Here is a 20,094-nt window from a genome sequence, read left to right on the forward strand (position 1 = left end):
GAGAGATGGAGAAAAGAGAGAAAACATGTAATGATTTCATGTGTGTGGGGCCTGGTGTGTCTAATAACTCTTTCATTCAACCGTATTAGAAAGTCTTAGCAACCATTAGAAAAAGCATAATGATGTCACGCTACCTTATGGCAAACTCCAAGCACTTGGCCTCTGAAGGAAATAAGGAAATACTTCAGGGGATATTAACTTCACTTGTTGTTTACACATAATGGATGAAACCACATTCATTTTCCCCAGCCAAATGTTCAATATCAAGCACAAGTTTTCACCTACATCTAAATTTGTTTGGAATTACTCAATTTCGCCAACAATCTGGAAGAAATCTTGCAACGTAAGGCTGCCAAAGATATTACGCTAAGTGTGGCGCATGCAGTATGCATGCAGAGACAAGCTGTGCCTTTGATTACAGCAATGCGATCTGATCGCTCATATTAAAGAATATTCAGACTGCTGGACTGGATCGAGCATTTCTGTACAAATAAATGTTTAATCAGATTACAGCAGGTAGTCTGGTTAAGATGTTTTGATGAGGTCATACAATAAAATTGAGGATTTAAAATACAAACAAATCACCCCAATCAAGATCAATTAAGAAATTTTCATCTCTGTATTCTATGATTATTGAGGCATTAATGTACAACCCAATCAGCTAGCAGTTGAAAATACAATTGATATGATATAATTATATTGAGTATGTGCTGGAAATTATAGGTTTGGTTGACATTTTGAATAGAAGTCAGATCACATGTAATGGGCAACCACCACACTGACCCCCCCTCCCCCCCTCCCCACAACCCTCAAGGATAAGCGGTATAGCTAATGGATGGATGGGTAATTATGAATAATTACAAGCTTATAAGTAAGCATGGACATCAAGGACTACTTTTTCCTGCAGTTATAGTTATTGGACTTTCCTGGGGGGAAGGTTAAAAGCATTTTCCTACATGTAAACTTTTCACATGGGGTGTATGTAAGGGTTAAGCGACCAAGAGAAGAACTAGGTATTCACATGCGTGTGTGCGTGAGAAAGAGGAGAGAGGGAGGTCTGATAAAGTAACAGTAATACTTGTTTGACTACAGATGAGGGTCAAGGCTACACTGCTTTTGTCCATCCCTTCATACAACGTGTGTGTGTGTGTGTGTGTGTGTGTGTGTGTGTGTATACACACTTTCTCAGACTATCCACTCTCTTTCCCAAGCCATCTCCCTCCCATTTTTTGAAGAGATTTAGAGTGGGGAAATGTCACAGCAGTTTATCACCAACCACATGAAACAAGCTGCTGGCCCGCCACATGCAAACACACTCTCTCATTCACATACAAACACACACACACACACACACACACAGCCTCTTTTTTATTGGTCCGTGTCACCCTGTCTCAAGTGCTCAGGATGCAAATAAAGCTCTCTCTCTCTTTCTCTCTCTCTCTCTCTATCTTTGTTTTGCTCAGATAATCACATGTCAATCAAACCTAACCTGATACATTAACTAAACATAAATTCCAAAACCCACCAAGGTCCTGACAAGTATGGTTACAGTTTATGCATGTTTGTGTTTGTATTTGAGAGTGCATTAGTACTTACAAATGCAAACACATGCACGCATAAACTTCTGTCCACTCCTCAGCGTAGTTTGTGACGGGAGTGTATTTTTATCTCCTGGTCTGGTGAAAACAGAATGAGGAGGGAAGCTGCATGCAGCCAACGGTGATTATAGTTATTACAGCCCTCACACACACACACACACACACACACACACACACACACACAAACACACACAAACACACACAAACACACACAAACACACACATTTGAGCCACTTGAGGCAGAAGAGTTGGAGAGCCCTTGAAGTCATTAGGACAGCTGAGAGGACACGAGGAGTCACATTCTACAGAGACGTGCAGCCGTTTAGATATGACGAGTACGACAAACAAGAGCAACATCAGTAATGATCTTAGCATATTGTTAGGGTTAGGGTTTTTTTTTTTTTTAAAAGATTAGACTGGCACAGAAGCGTACAGCAGTATACAGAAGGTTCATGGAAATAATGTCCATTTGAGATATTTACCGACAGCTGCGTGTTTACACTGCAGTCAATAAATCGCGCTTGGAATTGATTCTGCCTTGAGATGGACCAGTGGTCAGCCGGGATCAGCTGTTTTGGCCTCCTTTCAAAGCCCATAACCTAAGCAATTTCTGAACAGATCGTATATCAGAATGGTTGGAATCACCATTTATGACACATCAAGTTAGTTCAGGCTGGACACGCATCACGCCTTAAGAGGGGATCTCTTTGTGGCCAGTTGGAACAGGAGAAATGTTTCCAACGAGCAAATAACCTTTCAGTGTAAATATGGGTATGTGAGTATTATTTGAACCTCTCCTTAAAACCTCAGCTTCACCTGATCCAACAAACATCTATACTGTTCAGAATGTGTTTATGCTCTGCATGGAAGCGCAGGGTTCTCTTCTAGTTTAGTTTAATTATATTTGCACATTTTTAACATATCAACTTTTGCATCTTCAATCTCAAAAGTCTGTTGCTTGTTTCTGATTTTCAAAAGGCACTCTGCGTCTCTGGATTCCCCAGTATTGCAAAACTTTCAAAATCCAGCATACCCTAACTATTGTTCAGAGAAACGTCGGAGAAAATAGTGAACTCTGAGTTACATTAGCTTTTCCTTTCCTACGAACAATAACTCACAGTTTCTTGATACCATTTGTCCAGAGATTGCAACATTTTTTCAGCAATTTTATCTCTGCATATCATCATATCTGCGCCAGTGTAACATTTTGTTGTTGTGTTGCTTGTTTTATAAATGGGAGTCTTGGTTCTTGTTACTGGCATCTTAGCTCATGATTACTCTATTATTTAACCTAGTAAAAATTCAGTAATTACGAAATTCGACTCCTTGGATAAGACACTTGCATTCTCTCCTGCCCTGAAATCCCTCATTAGGATGGGAAACTTTATTTTATAGAGACTTGTTTCCCCTATAGCCATATACAGGCCTATTAGGTAAATATAGCATTTGTGTAATTACTCCAGCATGGCAGCTTTTTCTTAATGGGATTCCTTGTAAAGAAACCAATACAGGTCAGAAGGAAAAAGAGGAGAATATGCACATAAAAAAAATCCTGGTTCAACCACATACCTAAATACAGCCAACTTCATTCCTAAATGACAAAATAAGTTGTTGGCAGTGCCATCTAAATGAGACACCCAACTCCAAAAGCAGCTAGTAAAAGTTTTGTCTTATTTGTCACCTTGGGTTAAGGTTGGGGAAACTACACTGATAATAGAAAGTTAAGTCAATTGTTAGCGGAAAATGTGTCACAAATCACCATCTCACTGTCTTAGAAACACACCAGCATTTACCGTATCAGACTTTTTCCAACAATATAACAAAGTCACTTTAATTAAACCTGCTTTCCTTACACCAGCACATTTGTTTAAAGCCATTTGAAGCAAAAATGTAGTCAGAGCATGTTTTTGCTGGTGTTTATGCTTCAGTTATCACATAGATGTTCAAAGATGACACCAGCGAGACAGTGACTCTATCTGGAGTTATTTTGTGACGAACTTTGTATGTGTAAAAAAAATGGTTTAAAAAAACAAATCCTATAAAAGCTTTTATTCCGTGGCAGAACAAACTTTGGCACATTCTTTTACTGAAAAACATAAACAGCTAAAGTAATGTGAACTTGTTGAAATACCTTCAGATGCCTTGAGCAATTTAGTGAGTTTATCTCCACAAAATATTGAAACAAACAAACTTACAGAATCCTGAGGTTCTTGATGCCGGAGAAGTCCACTTTAGTGATTCTGGTGATGTTGTTTCTGTTCAGATCCCTACAGAGAGAAACACAGAGGTCACAGGCTGAGTTTAACTGAGTATGAAATTAATATAACAAACTGTATTTTGAAAGCATACAATGTCTTTATAAAAAATGCCAAAAAGCAAATGAACATCGGTGAGCACCCACTGAGTGCGCATGTGTGTGTCTGTGTGTGTTCTCGCTGTCAGATCAGTCAGATGAAGCGTGAGAATGTCCAACAGCATATGAGCCCACACACATATATACAAGCACACGCGCACACAAATATACAAACACAAACAGAAACCAAAACATACGAACACTTCTACTGTACAGGCACCATGAGAATTACTACACACAAACACACACTCAAAGCTCCTGCTGCTGTGAATTATTGAGAAGAAAATTTTCCAGAAAAAAAATTAAAAAAATAAGAAGTGGGATGAAATTATTTTCTCTTTCCATCATCAGAGTTTAAAAGCTTATCGTGTTTCCTGGCTGTCATTCAATCTGTTTTAACTATGAGTGCACAATGTATACATACTGCAATATGAACTGACTGCCTGAGTGTGTGTGTATAGACTGGTTCCCTTTACACAGCTATGCTGTTTATTGAAACGCTGTCGTACTGGAGGAATTAGGGCAAGGAAAAAAAACACACACACACAAGAGAACGCAGACAAACAAGCCACACAATTTTCTCTCTTATTTCACATACAAACTCTCCATAAGCTTTCACTCACACACACACACACACACACACACACACACACACACACACACACACAAACACACACACACACACACACACACATAAACAGAGGCAGGTTTTGCCAAGGCAGCCTGCGTGTGTGTTTTTCATAATACACCTAAACATTTATAAATCTGATTTAAGACCATATTAGGTTTCAAAAGGCTTCCCCAAGCTGCCATGGCAAGGACCACTAATAAGAGCCATACCCCGGTCTGAGACAGGGAGGGATGGTGTGGGCGAGGGCAGCACTTCCCAAAGCCCAAAATGGGGTCCAGAGTCCACCAGGGATCCTTGAAAGGGCTCCAGGATTATGAATAGTTACAATATCTCAACTGATACAATGGGAGGTCACATAAAATGACTGCCGATCAAAGACTCCCACCCACTACAGCAGACCCAGGAATGGAAAGCTGGACTGAATCATAACCAACAACAAATACGTCCTCAGAATGAGGTCCCAGGCAAATAAGGTTTCCATTTGAGGATCCTTGATATGAGAAACAGAAGAGAAGAGAAGAGAAGAGAAGAGAAGAGAAGAGAAGAGAAGAAGAGAAGAGAAGAAAAGATCAACATCTTTATATGAACAATTAATCAACTGTAGAATTATTACAGGACTCTGCAGTTCCCCTAACCTTTATGGAGCATTTTAGTATCTTCAAGCTCATTGTTTTGGTTTCACTGCTTTCACACCACTCTCATCAACCTCGTTTTTTCTAGACACAGCAGCCAGACAGACAAAGTTCAGCCACCACCAGCTGAATATAGTGAAACATTTAGCAGCTTATGAGTCAGATATTTCCCTCAGGAGCTGGAGGAGGCCAAAACGGAGCTAAAAGAAGAGTGCATATCTGGATTTACAGCCATGGGGGGGGGGGGGATGCTAATGTTACCCTGTGTCTGTGGGTTATGTAAATAGACAACTGATGATATGCCAGTTAAGTTTTATTTGCCCCAATATATTTTTTACAATAAAATAAAAAGACGTTTTATATTAAGTTGAACAATCTGACAAGACTCTGTTGGGCTTGAGGTTTAAGTTGCTGACCATGTAATCCCAACATCCCTGATCTGAGTCCAGCCAGGAAGCTTTGTTCTCATTCTCAATTTACTGTCAAGTGTCCAATAAAAGCATAAAATGTCCCACAACGTTGAGTTTTTCCGTCTGTCAAGCGTACAGATTCTGAAATGACTGAAACATGGACATGATACAAACATGAGTGATTCTGAATTTCAAATATCAGCACTGAAACTTTCTGATGTATGATGATAATACATTTATTGTAATCAAAGATCAACCAATCAAAGATCTTGGCAATGCATTCAAGAGTCCAGATAAGTTCTTTACAGTGAGCCACTTCACCATCATCCAAACTACATGCTGCTGGCTCAATATGTGTGTGATTGCAGTTCCTTGGAAAGCGAGGCAGCTTGATAAGCCTTCTTGGATGTGATGAAAAACTCAATACAGTATTGATTTATCATTTTTAACTTGAGGAAAGAGGTGCTTCCACGGTGAAAGAAACTGATTTTTTCCACTTGTTGATTTGTAATTTCATGTATACACTCACTTTTGAGTGACTCTGAGACAGCATCAAATCTGAAGATTTCTGTTCCCCATCACTCCACCTCTATCCATCCACTTCTCCCCTTCTTACCCCTTTGTTGGCCGTCTCTCTGTATCTTTTCACATTTGGCAACAATCTTACGCTTTTTCTTTTTGCCCTCCCTCTGTCTCTCCCTCCTTTCATCTATCTTAAATCTCTCCTTTCCCCAGTCACCGTTCTTTAATGTCAATCTGTCAGTCCTTCACAGCCTGCCTCACCCCTGTGTTCCCAGCCTTCCCCTCCACTTTTTCTTTCTAATCTCCTCCTCTTTTACAGTGTCTCCCCTTCTCTCAATTTCTCATGTCTTATCTTTCACTGTTTCACAGTTGACTAAACACTTTTTCTTCGCCTTCATCTGTTTTTCTCTCTCCAGCTCTAATCTCTCCTCTTTTATCTCAATCTTTCACTCTTTTACAGTTGGCTGTATTTTTCCTGCCCTTTTCTTTTTTCTCTCCCTTTTCCTCTAATCTCCCCATCCTTATCTCCATCTTTCTCTTGTTCACAGTGGAAATTTCTGCTCTCACCAGGGAAACTGCTCTGTAGTCAAACAAACACTGAGGATATAGGGCCAGGTGGAGAGCGATGGCATCACCCTATCTAAAAATCACTGCCTAAAAACTGAGAAACTCGATACCACTGCCAGAGCAAAATGAAGTCTGGTGTGAAATGAAATGCTAAAATTGTCAAATGAATAACACACCAACTGACAGTCATGTATTCTGAAATAAAAAGGCGTAAGGTATGATTTCTTGTAACTCGTCATAAGGTAAACAACCAGTAACAACGTAACAGTCATATTATCAAATATACCCGAGACAACTTACATATATTTATTACAACTAACACTATGGTGAATTGTACTTACTTCATACTATGGATTTTATTGATTTGCTAATGCCACTATAGAGTGTGTGTCCATTAGAGTTGTTCCGATATCGATACTATAGGAAATGCCTTCTGGATCAGTTATCGCCAAGTACACAGTCTATGTACCGATATGAAACCACGTCATTTATTCAAAACCCAGATACAACGCCGTCCTAAAACTGTAGCCTACACTGGAAGTTGCTCTGAGCAGCCACAGTAAACACAAAAGACACACAAGTGAAGAGTAAGCATTGGCAGTCACCACCTGTCTTTATAGCTCCACTTCAGTCAGAGACACTTGAGTCAAGGAATAGACCATTTCTAACAAATGGGTATTTAGTTAGATTTGGCAGAAAATTATGAATTGCAAGAACTAAACCTACCAAATTAACAAAGATGTTAATATTAAACCTTAAATCAATCCACAGTATCAACAACTTAGCACATACATGCGCAGTTGAAGAGGTGGAGTGAGCTGCAACAGCAAACAATGTTGGTATAGGTGAATCAGGAACCCTACAACGCTTCTTCTTATAATGGTATGATACATTCTACCGTTATTAAATTGCAGGCTGCGATTTGTGATTTCTCGCGATGATAGTGCAATTTTGATAATATTTATATGAACTGTTTAGCCCTGCAGCCCACAGCTCTCTCTCAGGAGTGTCTGTCTCAAAGAGAAATCCTGGTGAAATGCATGAAAAGTTACAAGAAAACCTATGTAATCATGCTGTTGAGAACTCCTCTGCACCCAACGTAAGACCATTAGAAATCCAAAGCCAACTAAAATGACAAGCTTGATTAAACTGAACAGGTCTGGCAATGCAAAATTAAGGCTTCAGAGGATACGAATGACGTAAAGCTAGCAGGGCAACCTTTTTATGCACCTGGCCCGCTGCAGCTCGGGGAACCACCCAACCCAGCAGTAAAGCTTAACTTAGCTGTAAATTTAACTGACCAGCTGGCAGTCAGACAACTAACGAGAGGCTTTCGCACAAAAGCCCTAACCACTGTTTGTTTCCATTACAGGCAGAGGTAAGGAGAGTGAGTGTGTGTGTGTGTGTGTGTGTGTGTGTGTGTGTGTGTGTGTGTGTGTGTGTGTGTGTGTGTGTGTGTTTGCAACAAGGGGATAAGACAAGAATGCAAACAGCAGGTGTTCAGGGAATTAATATCCCATACAACACACACACACACACACACACACACACACACACAAAGGCACAGACAGCTCCCCACCACATCACACCCCAGACCACTGAAACCATTGAACCTTACAGTCTGGCTGCCTTGAGCCAGCAAACCAGTTGACTTTATACACACGCGCACGCGCACACACACACACACACACACACACACACACACACACACACACACACACACACATATACGATGTGTGTGGGGGGGTGATTCACTTACAGTACAGCTTTATTGGTTGGCTACACCACAGAGAGTGAGAAAAAACAGAGAAATAACTATTAGAAAGGAATGTTAAACAAATGACGGATCAGGTGACAAAGAGTCCCAAGAGCTCAGTGGAATGAAAAGGCAGACTGGCTGCTGCTGCGGTAAACCATGAAATATTAAGAGAACACATGGGTTAAAATGATTGGCAAGGCGGGTTACACACCGGTCAATTGTGTTTCTCTCTCTCTCTCTCGCTCTCTCTCCTTGCACCCCTATCTCAGTCTGGCGTGTTTTTTGTTTTCTTGACCTTTAGTCGCCTCTATATGGGGCAACAATGAGGAGTAACGATTAAGTACCGCAAACAGTTTCCTCTCTCTGTCCTGTCTCAGTCTGTTTCTGACACTGTGACATTTCCTCTTTCCACTTCTTCTTCTTCTTCTCTCCTTCTGGGCACTGCATCCTTATCTCCCCATCCCTCCATCCTTTCCCTTACATCCTTTGTTGTTCTCCGCCCAACGCTTCGTTACCGAATGCGTTCGCTTCCTGTGCTAATCTCCTGTTATTTTCCACAAAGCTCTTGTACCTCTTCACTTTCCCATTCCTCCTCTCCTGCTCTCCATCCTTCACTCTCTAAGATAGGTATGCTCAATTTCGCTCTCTAAATCTCCCAGTTACGCATGGAATCCTAATTGCCTTCTTCCTTTTCCTCTGAGCTCCAAGCTCTACAGCGTGTCCGTCACCAGAAGTAGGGGGCAGGCATCAAGCTGCTTTACAATTAGCCTTCAGTATAGCTGCAATCCATCTTCAAATGCTTGAATATGACATTCAGCAACAACTGTTCACCCTCCCTCAATCACACCAATTGTGATCTCACTTAATATGAAGCATACAGGGAAAAAGCAGTGTAATGTTTCAGTAAAACGTTCTGTCCACTCAGGACAGAGAGAGCAGCTTTGAAGCAAAACTACTGAGAAAGTCAAAACGTCCCTTTTATTTTTTGTTAAATATATAAGGATAGTTGAAATGTAATCAAATTAAACATATTCTTAACTATGCATGTGAAGGTTGAAGACAAATGCAGTGACGGTGAAAAATCAGAAAAGATGAGACACTATTAACAGACCACAGTTAGACCACGGATATTGTAAAACTGGTGAAAATGATTCAACTTGAGGGAAAAAAAAAAAAAAAAAATCAAGCTTTTCCCAACTCTATGAATTTGCTTCATAATGACACGGAAAAGGAGAGAGACTGAGGGAGAACAACACCAAGAACTGGAGCTTCTGGTGAGCTCTGAGTTCAGTAAGAGTTTCAGCTGAACACACACACGCACACACACACGCATACACACACACACACACACACAGGTACACTACCACACACACATTCAATGAGTCCACTGCTAGCTAGGTAGTCTTAAGGCAAACTGACTGAACACAAAACGAAAATGAGAAATGGACAGCTGGGTTAGCAGTAATTTTGGCAGCAGATGATTTTCTAGTCTTTTGAACATATATATTAGTTAAAATCAAATTTTAGTCATTTTATTTTTGTTTGTTTTAGTCAATGAAAATAAGCATTTTTGTCAAGTTTAGTCAGTGAAGCTTCCTTCTCATTTTTGTCATGTATTTGTCATTTTAATATCTTCTAATCTTTGAGGCTACAGCTATCATCTTTTTTTTTGTATATTGTTACCATGGTTACACCTGTCTTTTTCATATAGGCATGTAAATAAGTGGACAATCCGAACACAGTTAATGTCAGTCTGGAGCTGTGCCACTAGTTGTTGCTAAAGAAGAAAAATTTTCAAATGAAGCCAAATGCTGGTGACAGAGCACGTATATTAAACGTATTAACTGAATGTAAACGTCTTGTTTGCATATTTAAGCATTAAACTTTCTATGAAGAACTCAGGAAGGAACATTGACTGAGTGAAGCAGAACACAGAACTGCATGTTCTCTATTACTGTAACATGTACAACATAAATTCTAAAACCCGTAAGACGTAATCATGGAAAGCATTCAAAAGAATGACATGTTCAGCCTCTGTTTGCAGACCATATATTGTCTACAAGAGTCTACAAGTTTTGGAAAATTTGGGGGCTTTGTGGAACATTTGGTCTCCTGTGCGACCGTTTAATGTTGTTTTGAATCTTTGTCACAGTGATGCTAATAGGTAGTGAACTCTCTCCTATTACAGTACTGCTCTCTGGGATACAAAGCAATCATCACTAGGAGATTTTGGTCATTCACATCATACACACACACACACGCAAATGGCATGTGAACACACGAGAACAAGCGAGTAGGCCTACAGACACACTCTCACAAGAGGTCCAGACCTCTGAGGACACCAGGGTCATGTCCCTTTTTAAAATTAAACATGACAGGATATGTAAAAGGCTCATACCAATACTTTGTACAGGGCCAAACATACATAAATAAAAGGGTTCAGTATGTGACCATCAGGTTTGTGTGACTATAGTTTATTTGAGACAATCAGATGGGCAAACCCAAGGGGACTTATGGACTTAATTTAGCCAAACTGCAGCCACAGTGAGAGCATGTGCACAAATGAGAACAAGCAGGCAGAGACACATGAAAACAGCTTTGCAAACAGCAAAGTGGGTTTTTTTTTTTTTTTTCAAAGCCATTTTCAAACAGCTGGTTGGTTTATGTGTTAACTGGGTTTGTTTTGCTCTATCTGTATCTCTGATGTTCTCTTCCTCGACTCCTTTTCTTCTTGTTTTCTACACAAATATACATAATCTGATTAAACCTTGGCAGTAATTCAATGTATTCCATTAAAAGTACTCAAGTTATTGAAGCTTGAATATATGCCACCTGTTTGATGAGCATGTAGTCACATTCACATCAGCCATCGCAGCAAAAGCAAGCATTTGCTAACACCACTTAAGGAAATGTGTTTAGAAGACAGAGATCCGGCTGGTGTGATGGGTGTTTACCGTCGCTACAGCAAGACAGTGACCCCACTGTTGGAGATTGTTACTCGTGTAGGCTCTGCGTGCTTCTCAGAACCATTCTGACACTTGACATTTCACATTTTATCTGGCCAGTGTTCCTCACCACACATTTGTCTCTATGGGTAGAAATATTTCTCTGTTTGAACAAATAAGCTACTGGCTCATTGGCGCCATTTGCAATGTCCAGAATGCTAACAAATGCCAAAAGGAACTAAACAAAAAGGTAGGGGAACTTCTTTCCCAAAAATAGAGATGAAAGGCATGAGGAGCGACAAAGAGGAACAGAGACATTGATGATAAAGGAGCCGTTAGTCAAGATTTTCCCTAGAGCGGAAAGAAGGACAGTCATTTTCTCTCCATGAAGGGGAATCCTTTCTGAATGACGCACAATACAGCTACCTCTGTCTCATCTGCACTTTACTTCTCGTCTTTAACTTTGCCAGCATGGCTCTGTTTTGTTCCCATTCTGTCCGACTTTCTACCTCACTTATTTTTTTTCCCTTTTTCACCCTGCGTAGATCTGTTTTACCTTCTCATCTGTCTATATCTTAGCACTAAATCCATCTTCATCCTTCTATATATTCTCATTCTTCGCCTGCTTACGTCTTTTAAATTACTTGTGAGTTTTAAATTACTTGTTAATGCATCTTTCACATTCAGTTTCCCAGACTGATTGGATTCTGTTGAAATCCGGGGAGTGATGCGTCTCCTCTCTCTAAGTGTTTTCGTCATCTAATGCTTTGTTTTCTGTCTGTCACAATTTACCCCTCTCCCCTTCGTAGCCTCTATTCAATGTTAATGCCACTCAACCTGAGGAAATTCATAGTTTGGTGTTGCTGTTAACGCAGGCTTGACCACATTAGGGAATCGTCTGCTAGCATCCCTCCCAGTCACAAGCCAAAAAGGCTGTAAACCAGTGCTGTATTTGGTTAGTTCTTTGCTTTGCTCGAGTTTATAGGGCTGCATTGCTTTTGTTGAGATTTACTACTGCTGTACTGTAAGTGAATAGGGTGGGGTGGGGGTGGATGGGTAATTTGGCCACTGAGAGGCCACTTGACAAGAACAGGGCCTGCTGCTTCCTCAACAGAGGCCAGGTCAGAAAAAAACGAGAGTGAGTGAACGAGAGGGTAAGAGAATGAGAGAGGTTAAGAGGAATGGGAGACTGAGAGAGAAAGTTAATGATAGAGAAAGTGCTCGAGAGAGACAGAGAGATGGAGAGACACACACATACACAGTGCAGTGACCAGTTCCTCCATAAGCCTCCAGCCTAACATAAACAGTCTGTCACATTGAGCTCAGCAGAACACTGGACTGAAAAGGGACAATTATGGTGTAAATAACACTCTCATACTGTAGTACACACATGCTGCATGCACTGCCACATGCACGCAGATAAACACAAATACGTATACACACACACACACACACACACACACACACACATAGTGCAGGGGTACACACAGAAACACACACTGAGAGCAGAAAATCCCAGCAGTAGGGATATAATGTGTTGCTTTGGTGACAGTGGCCTAACAAAACAGTGGCATAGCTTGTTAACATCAAACGACTGCAAGCATATTGCGCACACGCGCACACACACACACACACACACACACACACACACACACTCATGCACACAAACCCAGAGTGGCGTTTTGCTATGACATACACTCTGAAGTCCTCCGGTCTGATGGCTTCTGTTTCAGCAGAAAGGCACAGAAGGTCATTCGTGACTCGGGGTAGTTTCTATGTGTCACAGACTCTCTCTCTCTCGTTATACGTCGAAGTTTCCATCTACAACCAATTGCATGTTTAATCCAGTGAAAGCATGAGAGTTTACTGTGTGTATGTGTATGTGAGCCTGTGCTTGCTTAATGATGAGTGTGTGCTGTAAGTGTGTGGCTGCATGCGTAAATTCTCCTATGTGCTTCCATGCATGTATATACGTTTTAATTCAGAATATGACTGTACCCTTTTTCGTGTGTGTGTGTGTGTGTGTGTGTGTGTGTGTGTGTGTGTGTGTGTGTGTGTGTGTGTGTGTGTTCTTGAACTCACTTTGTGACAACTCGTTTTTAAACCTTTGGAGTTCAGATATCTTTGGAGAGTGGGGACATTTTTTCTGGAGCTTACTACTTCAAAAGGTTTGATTGATTTTAGTAGTTTCAGCCATCAAATCATCATTTCTATCTGTAATGATAACACTCTACACACCACGGTAATTGCTGAGTTCTTGTAGCGTGCTAAGAAAAGCAAAGACTGCAAGCAACAGACAATAATACCAACCCTGAGGTTAGCAAAATTTACTTTGAAAAGGAAATGAAGGCAAACTGTGAAATAATCACCTAAAGTGTTCGCTGCAAACATCCATCACAGTTAAGAGACCTTCTTTGTGGTCCAACTTTGACCTAACATATTTTCAGTACTTATGCAGACACAATTTCCATGCAAAGATAGATTTCAGGTGTGCTCACGTCCGGTTTATCGTCCAAATAAAGTGTTTTAGATAATCAGGTTCACTGTTGGCTTGTTTACAACCTGTCCAATCATCTGATCACTCATTTCTTTTTGTTTCCACGAGCAATGTTCCCAGATTGCAGCGATTACCTCGGTGCAATGTAATGGAATGTGTAAATGTAATCAGTACTATAGATAGAAGCAATGGCCAAAACTACACCAATAAGACTCAAGTTGTAAAAAAAATATTTTTCTCTTTAAGGGTAAAGTTTACCATTAGGTTTGGTTGGGGTTCGGCATAGTTGTAATGGTTAGGGATAAGAATGTGTTATGTCAGTGAGGGTGTACATTCATGCATAGTTTTATAGTAGTGCATAGTGTGCAATCATATGTCTGTATACATGTGCCTGATTTTCCATATGTATGGCAGCGAGTGTGTGAACCTCTTCGCCCATATTTGTGTGTGCCATGTGAATACAGTATGTGTGACTATGTATGTTTTAATGTAGCATCCAGCTTGCTTCATTTCCCAGAAGGGCAGTGCCCACTGTCGGTGCCAGCTGGCTGCCTCTTTGGCAGCCTGAGAGTCATTATAAAGAAAGGTCAACTGCCCACACACTGGGGAAACTTGGGGAAGAGAAGATCACCCACTGACCTAGAACTGGAGCCTAAATATCGGTTACCCTCACTTGTACCATTTGGCACACCATAACTGACCCAAACATAGTTGGAATGGCACAAAATTGTGACCACAAGATGGCCACAGAAGATAGGCGTGACATAAAGAGGCCGTTTGAGAACAGCGAGCTTATTGTGGTTTTTACATATTAGTTTAGACTCGTCTGCTATAGCAATAACACTCAGCTGCTCCTCAGATGTATTACATCACCATCATACCCACGATAACAGTAAAGAACACTCTTCATTGAATGATGGCCTTTATTCAACAGTTACCAAAGCATGTGTGCTGACCGAAGCTTTCCTCAAAGTACCACATAACTACAGAAATGCTGCACAAACAAAGTACATCACTAATTAGCTCCCTGGTTTCCACAAATGTTGGTGAAGGACCAACACAACTTGGTTAGCAGAGATTCATGGGAATTATCTAAACAGTTGGAATTCATCTTTGACTTCTCAGACTTCTTGGGTGTGGCAAAAGATTGTTCTTGATCCAATCGAATTATTCTAAATTTAGGGGATGGGAACTATGTCGGCAAATATGAGCTTGTCTGACACATGCAGAGGTTAGCACACACACACACACACACACACACACACACACACACACACACACACACACACACACACACACACAGATTCCAGTCCCACCATGGAATGCCGTTCCATAGCTGAGGGTGTGGTGGTTCAGCGTCCATTGACCAATCAACACCAAGCTTTGATAAGAGCCAGAAGCAGAGGCTGGAACTTGTGTGTCCATTCTACACACAGGAACACACACACACTCACTGATGCTTGTACGTATACACACACACACACACACACACACACAGTGGCAGGATCCTACAGTTGCGCGCACCATGGTAGGTTGGCACGCTGTGGGGAAATGGGAGCTGTGAAAACTCTACTGGAGAGATGCTGCTGGCAAACTGAAGGTGTGTGTGTGTTGAAGGGGAGGTGGAGGTCAGAGAATGAGCGGTGAGGGAGGAGGCAATGGAGAGAGGGAAAGACTGCAGAAAGAAGGTGGAGGGATGGGGAGAAAGCTAGAGATGTAGGAAAGATGAAGAGTTGGGAGGGGAAAAAGAAAAACAAAGAAAAAGCTAGACGAGGCTAGAGAAAGCAGAGAAGGTGTTGCTCGTAAAAAACTTGCCAAAACTTCCTCAAAGTGCCGTTAGCGAGGGAACGGAGAAATAGGCAGTTAAAATCTGAATTAAATTGTGTAAAGTTGGCTCTGGAAGCTTGCCGTTTCCAACAGTGAACTCATTCAACTACAAACACAGACATCAACATCACACATGCTCAGTTTGACAGCACACATATATAAAGATGCGATCATATATAAGTTTGATAGAGCTAACTCACGCTAATACAAGTACATTTCAAAAAAGAATATTGTCACACACACATACGTGCAGACACACACACACACAAATTTCCTGATTGCAGCTCAACCAGTTGAAGGCCCACTCTAGAGTTCACAGCATTCAATTTCTCCACATTTCACAGCAGCTGGGGCAACAGTTTGGAATTTGCAGCTCTAAAAATCAACATTTGAGGGTGTGTGAGTGTGCGTGTCTGTCTGTGTGTGTATGCGTGTGTGTCTATGTGTTCCCTGTAGGGCAGGTGTGAATTGGACCCGGGAGAGAAAAGCCGTTCCTTTTTTCCAATTCATTTTACCCGGCCTCGTTAAGCCTGTTAAGCCTCCCCCCAAAACCCTCCACTCAAATTAGATGCAAATGAGGTCTCGAGTGGCTTCCCAAGGAGGGCATTACAGAATTGACTGGCCTGAGGTAATCTGCGAGGCTGCCTTGGTGTGTGTGTCTGTGTGTGTGTGTGTGTGTGTGTGTGTGTGTGTGTGTGTGTGTGTGTGTGTGTGTGTGAACAGTTGAGGCCACCACTGTTTTTCTCTCGTTAACCTTTCCAAATGCTCTGTTTACAATAGTGAAGAAAAGGGTGTTTTAAAAAGAGATTCATTCTGTAGTTATGACAGGTGGACTCTGGCTCTGAATATCAAGCACACCCTTTACCTCCAAATGTAGCAGAAGTGAACTGGATTCAAGTTATATACTGTGTGTAATAGGCACTAGCTCTAAAGTTTAAAGAAGCATGCTGGCTGGTTTTCACGCTTTACAGTGCCAGTCATTTTCCAACGTGACTGATTTCCTTCCATCCAAGGAGCGGTGGTCTTTTAAAAGGAAAAATGTATATGTTTTCAGTGTATCCTTAAGTTATTTAAGCATGAAGCCTTGTACTTTATTTTATTGCTGTACCCAATTTCCCTTGACCTGTGTCATGTGCATACTCATTTAACAGTGATTCCCTACATTTGTTTTCAGTATCCTCCATAGAGTCTGTCTGAATTTGTCTGATTCGGTACATGTGGCTCGAGAGTGATAAAGGGAGAAGCAGAGTAGTAGCCGAAAAAGATTTTCCACTCAAGATAAGGCAAAGTCTTGTCCCCTTACTCAAACACCACATGTCTTGTGGTCTTGTTGCATTGCATTCTGGCGTGGTGAGACTACTGTATCTCCTCTTCTCTATGGATTTCTCCTCGTGTGATCGTTTGAAAATTTATGCAAAAGTCTTGAAAGAAACTTCTGGCATTTGAGTTTGTAAAACTACCAATGTTTCAGCGTGAGACACAACTACGCAGCAAAGCCTGAACAGAAATGCAAGGTCGATCATCATTAGAATTCTTCACAGTGCTAAGAGAATGAAAAACACATCAGCGTCCAGTCCAGTTTTCCATTCGCAATCAACATAAGCAAGCAGAGCTGAATGTGACAAAGTTTAACAACTAACCACAACAGAAAACTGTGTATTTTGCAATATTTTTGGCCAAAACTTGAGTCTTTGGAACATAGTGATCCTAGAGACTAACAGCAGAGTGGTAATTATGGTACAATAGTGATTTTCTTATTGGGTTCTTTGGGTTATCATTGGAATCCATAGTAACTGTTATGAATCTGAGCAGATTAAAATGTCCATGAAGTAGAAAGCTATAAACCTTTCTTCATCTTTCAAGCTTTCAATGTGTGAGCAATTGATACTGAAAACATAGGTTTTCACTGGCGTGTTCTTTTAAGCCCATGTGTCCTTATGCACTGTTTCACGGGCCAAATTGATGCATACCAGTGTCCAGCCAGTTACCTCAACATTGCGACTTTGCATTGCCTTTGAATGCTAGGAACATCCCGCTGCCAGGAAACTTCTGAAATAACAGATTCAGTAAATTTGAATATATTTGTGACTCTAATTTGAATGTCGATTGCCAGTTTTTGTTGCCATGAACAGCTAAGTTGTACCCTGACATTGACAGTGTCATAACAAATGTCAGATTAACCATTAGCATGACATCAGCTGGCAGTAGCAAACAAATTCTGATTTTCTTGAACATTTTCAGACATTATTTAGCCTCATTACAGTGCTTTCCATCTGCTTTTTATGTTTGGCCACTACATATAGTGTATGGTTGAAAATATGGTCAATTTTAGTCAGTCAAATAGAATAATTGATCATGCAAATCTGTAACAAAAGTAGTTTTTTTTAAAAGATCATGAAAACAAATTTTGTCACATTGGAGCTTCATGAATTCTAAACTTTTGATATAACGACTTTGGACACTTTACTTTGATGCAGCTTACCATTTTTCACTCATAGTGTAACAAACTTGGCACTTTAGTTACTAGAATCTGTTGTCCACATGGACTTTATTCCAGCCGTCGAACCCAAATCCCTGCTCACGGTAATAATGCTCATCTCTCTTTCCTAAAAAGTTTCCCATCTGCCGTAACCTTTAGAGCTGGAATCTCATCCATTTTAATGATTCCCATCTCAGACTCCCTAAAATATATCTGCAGAGAGAAAGAGAGATGAAAGCAGGCAGAGAGGGAGAGAAAGAGGGAGGGAAAGAGCAGCTCTTGGCCAAAGTCACAGCTGAAACACTGACCTGGATAAATCAGGGAAACATAAACACATAGTTTCTAGAGTGAAGGCAGTGGGAGGGGCACTGCTACCCCAAATATTCCACCCCGGGGACCCCAGCGAGAAGCAGGGGACCCCCTTATCCCACCTCCCCATCGCAGCCTGCTCTAATTATTTATTTTCCCTGGGTGTAAATGTCTTCTGGGGATTGCTACGTAAAAGCCAACAGGTCCTGGGAGGTCATAAAAGCCCAGTGGGATGGAAGAAGTATGGGGTTCGTTGTTCACACTAACACTTAACCACGCAAGAAACACAATCACGCAAGCATGCGCAAACATGCAGAAACACAAACATAAACATGCAAACAAAAGTGAAAATGCACACATGCATGAAAATCATATCCAGCAGTACCCCCCACATCCACACACACACACACACATCCACAAACACGGCCCCCCACTTCCCTGTGCAGCCTACTGATTGTGTTTGTTGTCTCAGGGCTAGGTCTGTTGTTGATCCCCTGCGGGGCTTTTGGCTGCTCCGTTATCATGCATAATCGCTTCCATACCTTAACAGCATAGGTGTGTGTTTCTGAGTGCATGTGTGTGGCTACGGGGGTGTATACGTGTCAAGAATGGGCAAGAGGTGGCTGCAGCGTCTGTCAGAGGTCCGTCTCTGCCTTAGGAATGAATATAATTTAAGACCAACTGTCACCAGGTTCAAAAAAAGGACTGAAAATAATTCTTTACGTAGTAAAATCATTCATCCAACTTCAGCGACCTGTGATAAGGGCAAATAGCTTTGGAAAGTCTTAATGCAAAGGGAGAGCAGAAGTGAATGCCTAGTTAAATAGTCACTGCTTCGGGACCGTATTCTTAACCGCCTCCATTCACTGGGGTCACTGGTGAATTTTTAGTGCAGTTTCATCTTTTCAGTGCATAACCAAAGTGGCTGCTTTCAGCAAGGAGGTACACTTCTAACTCTTCCCTGGAAGTTCCCTCTTGTTTTACACAAGCATACAGGTAATAATAGTAATGGTGCATTATTTTCCAATTTATCATCCTTATTGGGCTGAACTGCTTCTGAAAATCCTTCACACACCTTATCCAAGCTAAATTCACCATATCAGCTTCTGTCAAAAAGTTTAGCAAAAAATGTTTTTTTCTAATTCCTGGGAATATAAATGATAAAAGTTTCAAGCCCAAGTTAACTAATAGGACAGTAGAATACAGCCACTGAGGAATATTGCTCTTAAAATAAAAAGGGCTGTTTGCTGTATAATGATCACTGACTGCAGGTCACAGTTGAAATGCCTTTCAATTTAATCACTGGGTAGTAGCCTGATGGGGATGCAATCATAGTAGCTTTCATTCACAACTAAACGGTACATCTATGCATTAAGTCACGCTAATGGGCAGGTGGTTGGAGGGTTTAAAAAAAGTTTCCAATGAGATATTCCTAAAATAAGTTAGATATGTCCAGTCTGTATTGATTTCAGGCACTTTAATCTCCAGGACTTCTAAAAATTAATCTCTGACAAAAAAAAAAGTTTCCATGCATGTTAGGTTTTACATGTAGCCTATACTGCACT

At 41.0% G+C, this 20,094-nt stretch overlaps 1 protein-coding gene across 1 annotated transcript in view; it reads right to left on the reverse strand.

Moving 5' to 3' along the window:
- Positions 1 to 20,094, reverse strand: part of slit3 (slit homolog 3 (Drosophila)) — a 242,820-nt gene that overhangs the window by 221,792 nt on the left and 934 nt on the right. The window contains exon 2 of the mRNA XM_023398070.2: positions 3,794 to 3,865. Within this exon, the coding sequence (XP_023253838.1) occupies positions 3,794 to 3,865 (72 nt within the window). The remainder of the gene's footprint in view (positions 1 to 3,793; positions 3,866 to 20,094) is intronic.

The sequence above is a fragment of the Seriola lalandi genome, unplaced genomic scaffold, assembly GCF_002814215.2.
Source record: "Seriola lalandi dorsalis isolate HSWRI2012SDOR001 ecotype SW California unplaced genomic scaffold, Sedor1 jcf7180002054972, whole genome shotgun sequence".
Classification (NCBI taxonomy): Eukaryota; Metazoa; Chordata; class Actinopteri; order Carangiformes; family Carangidae; genus Seriola; species Seriola lalandi.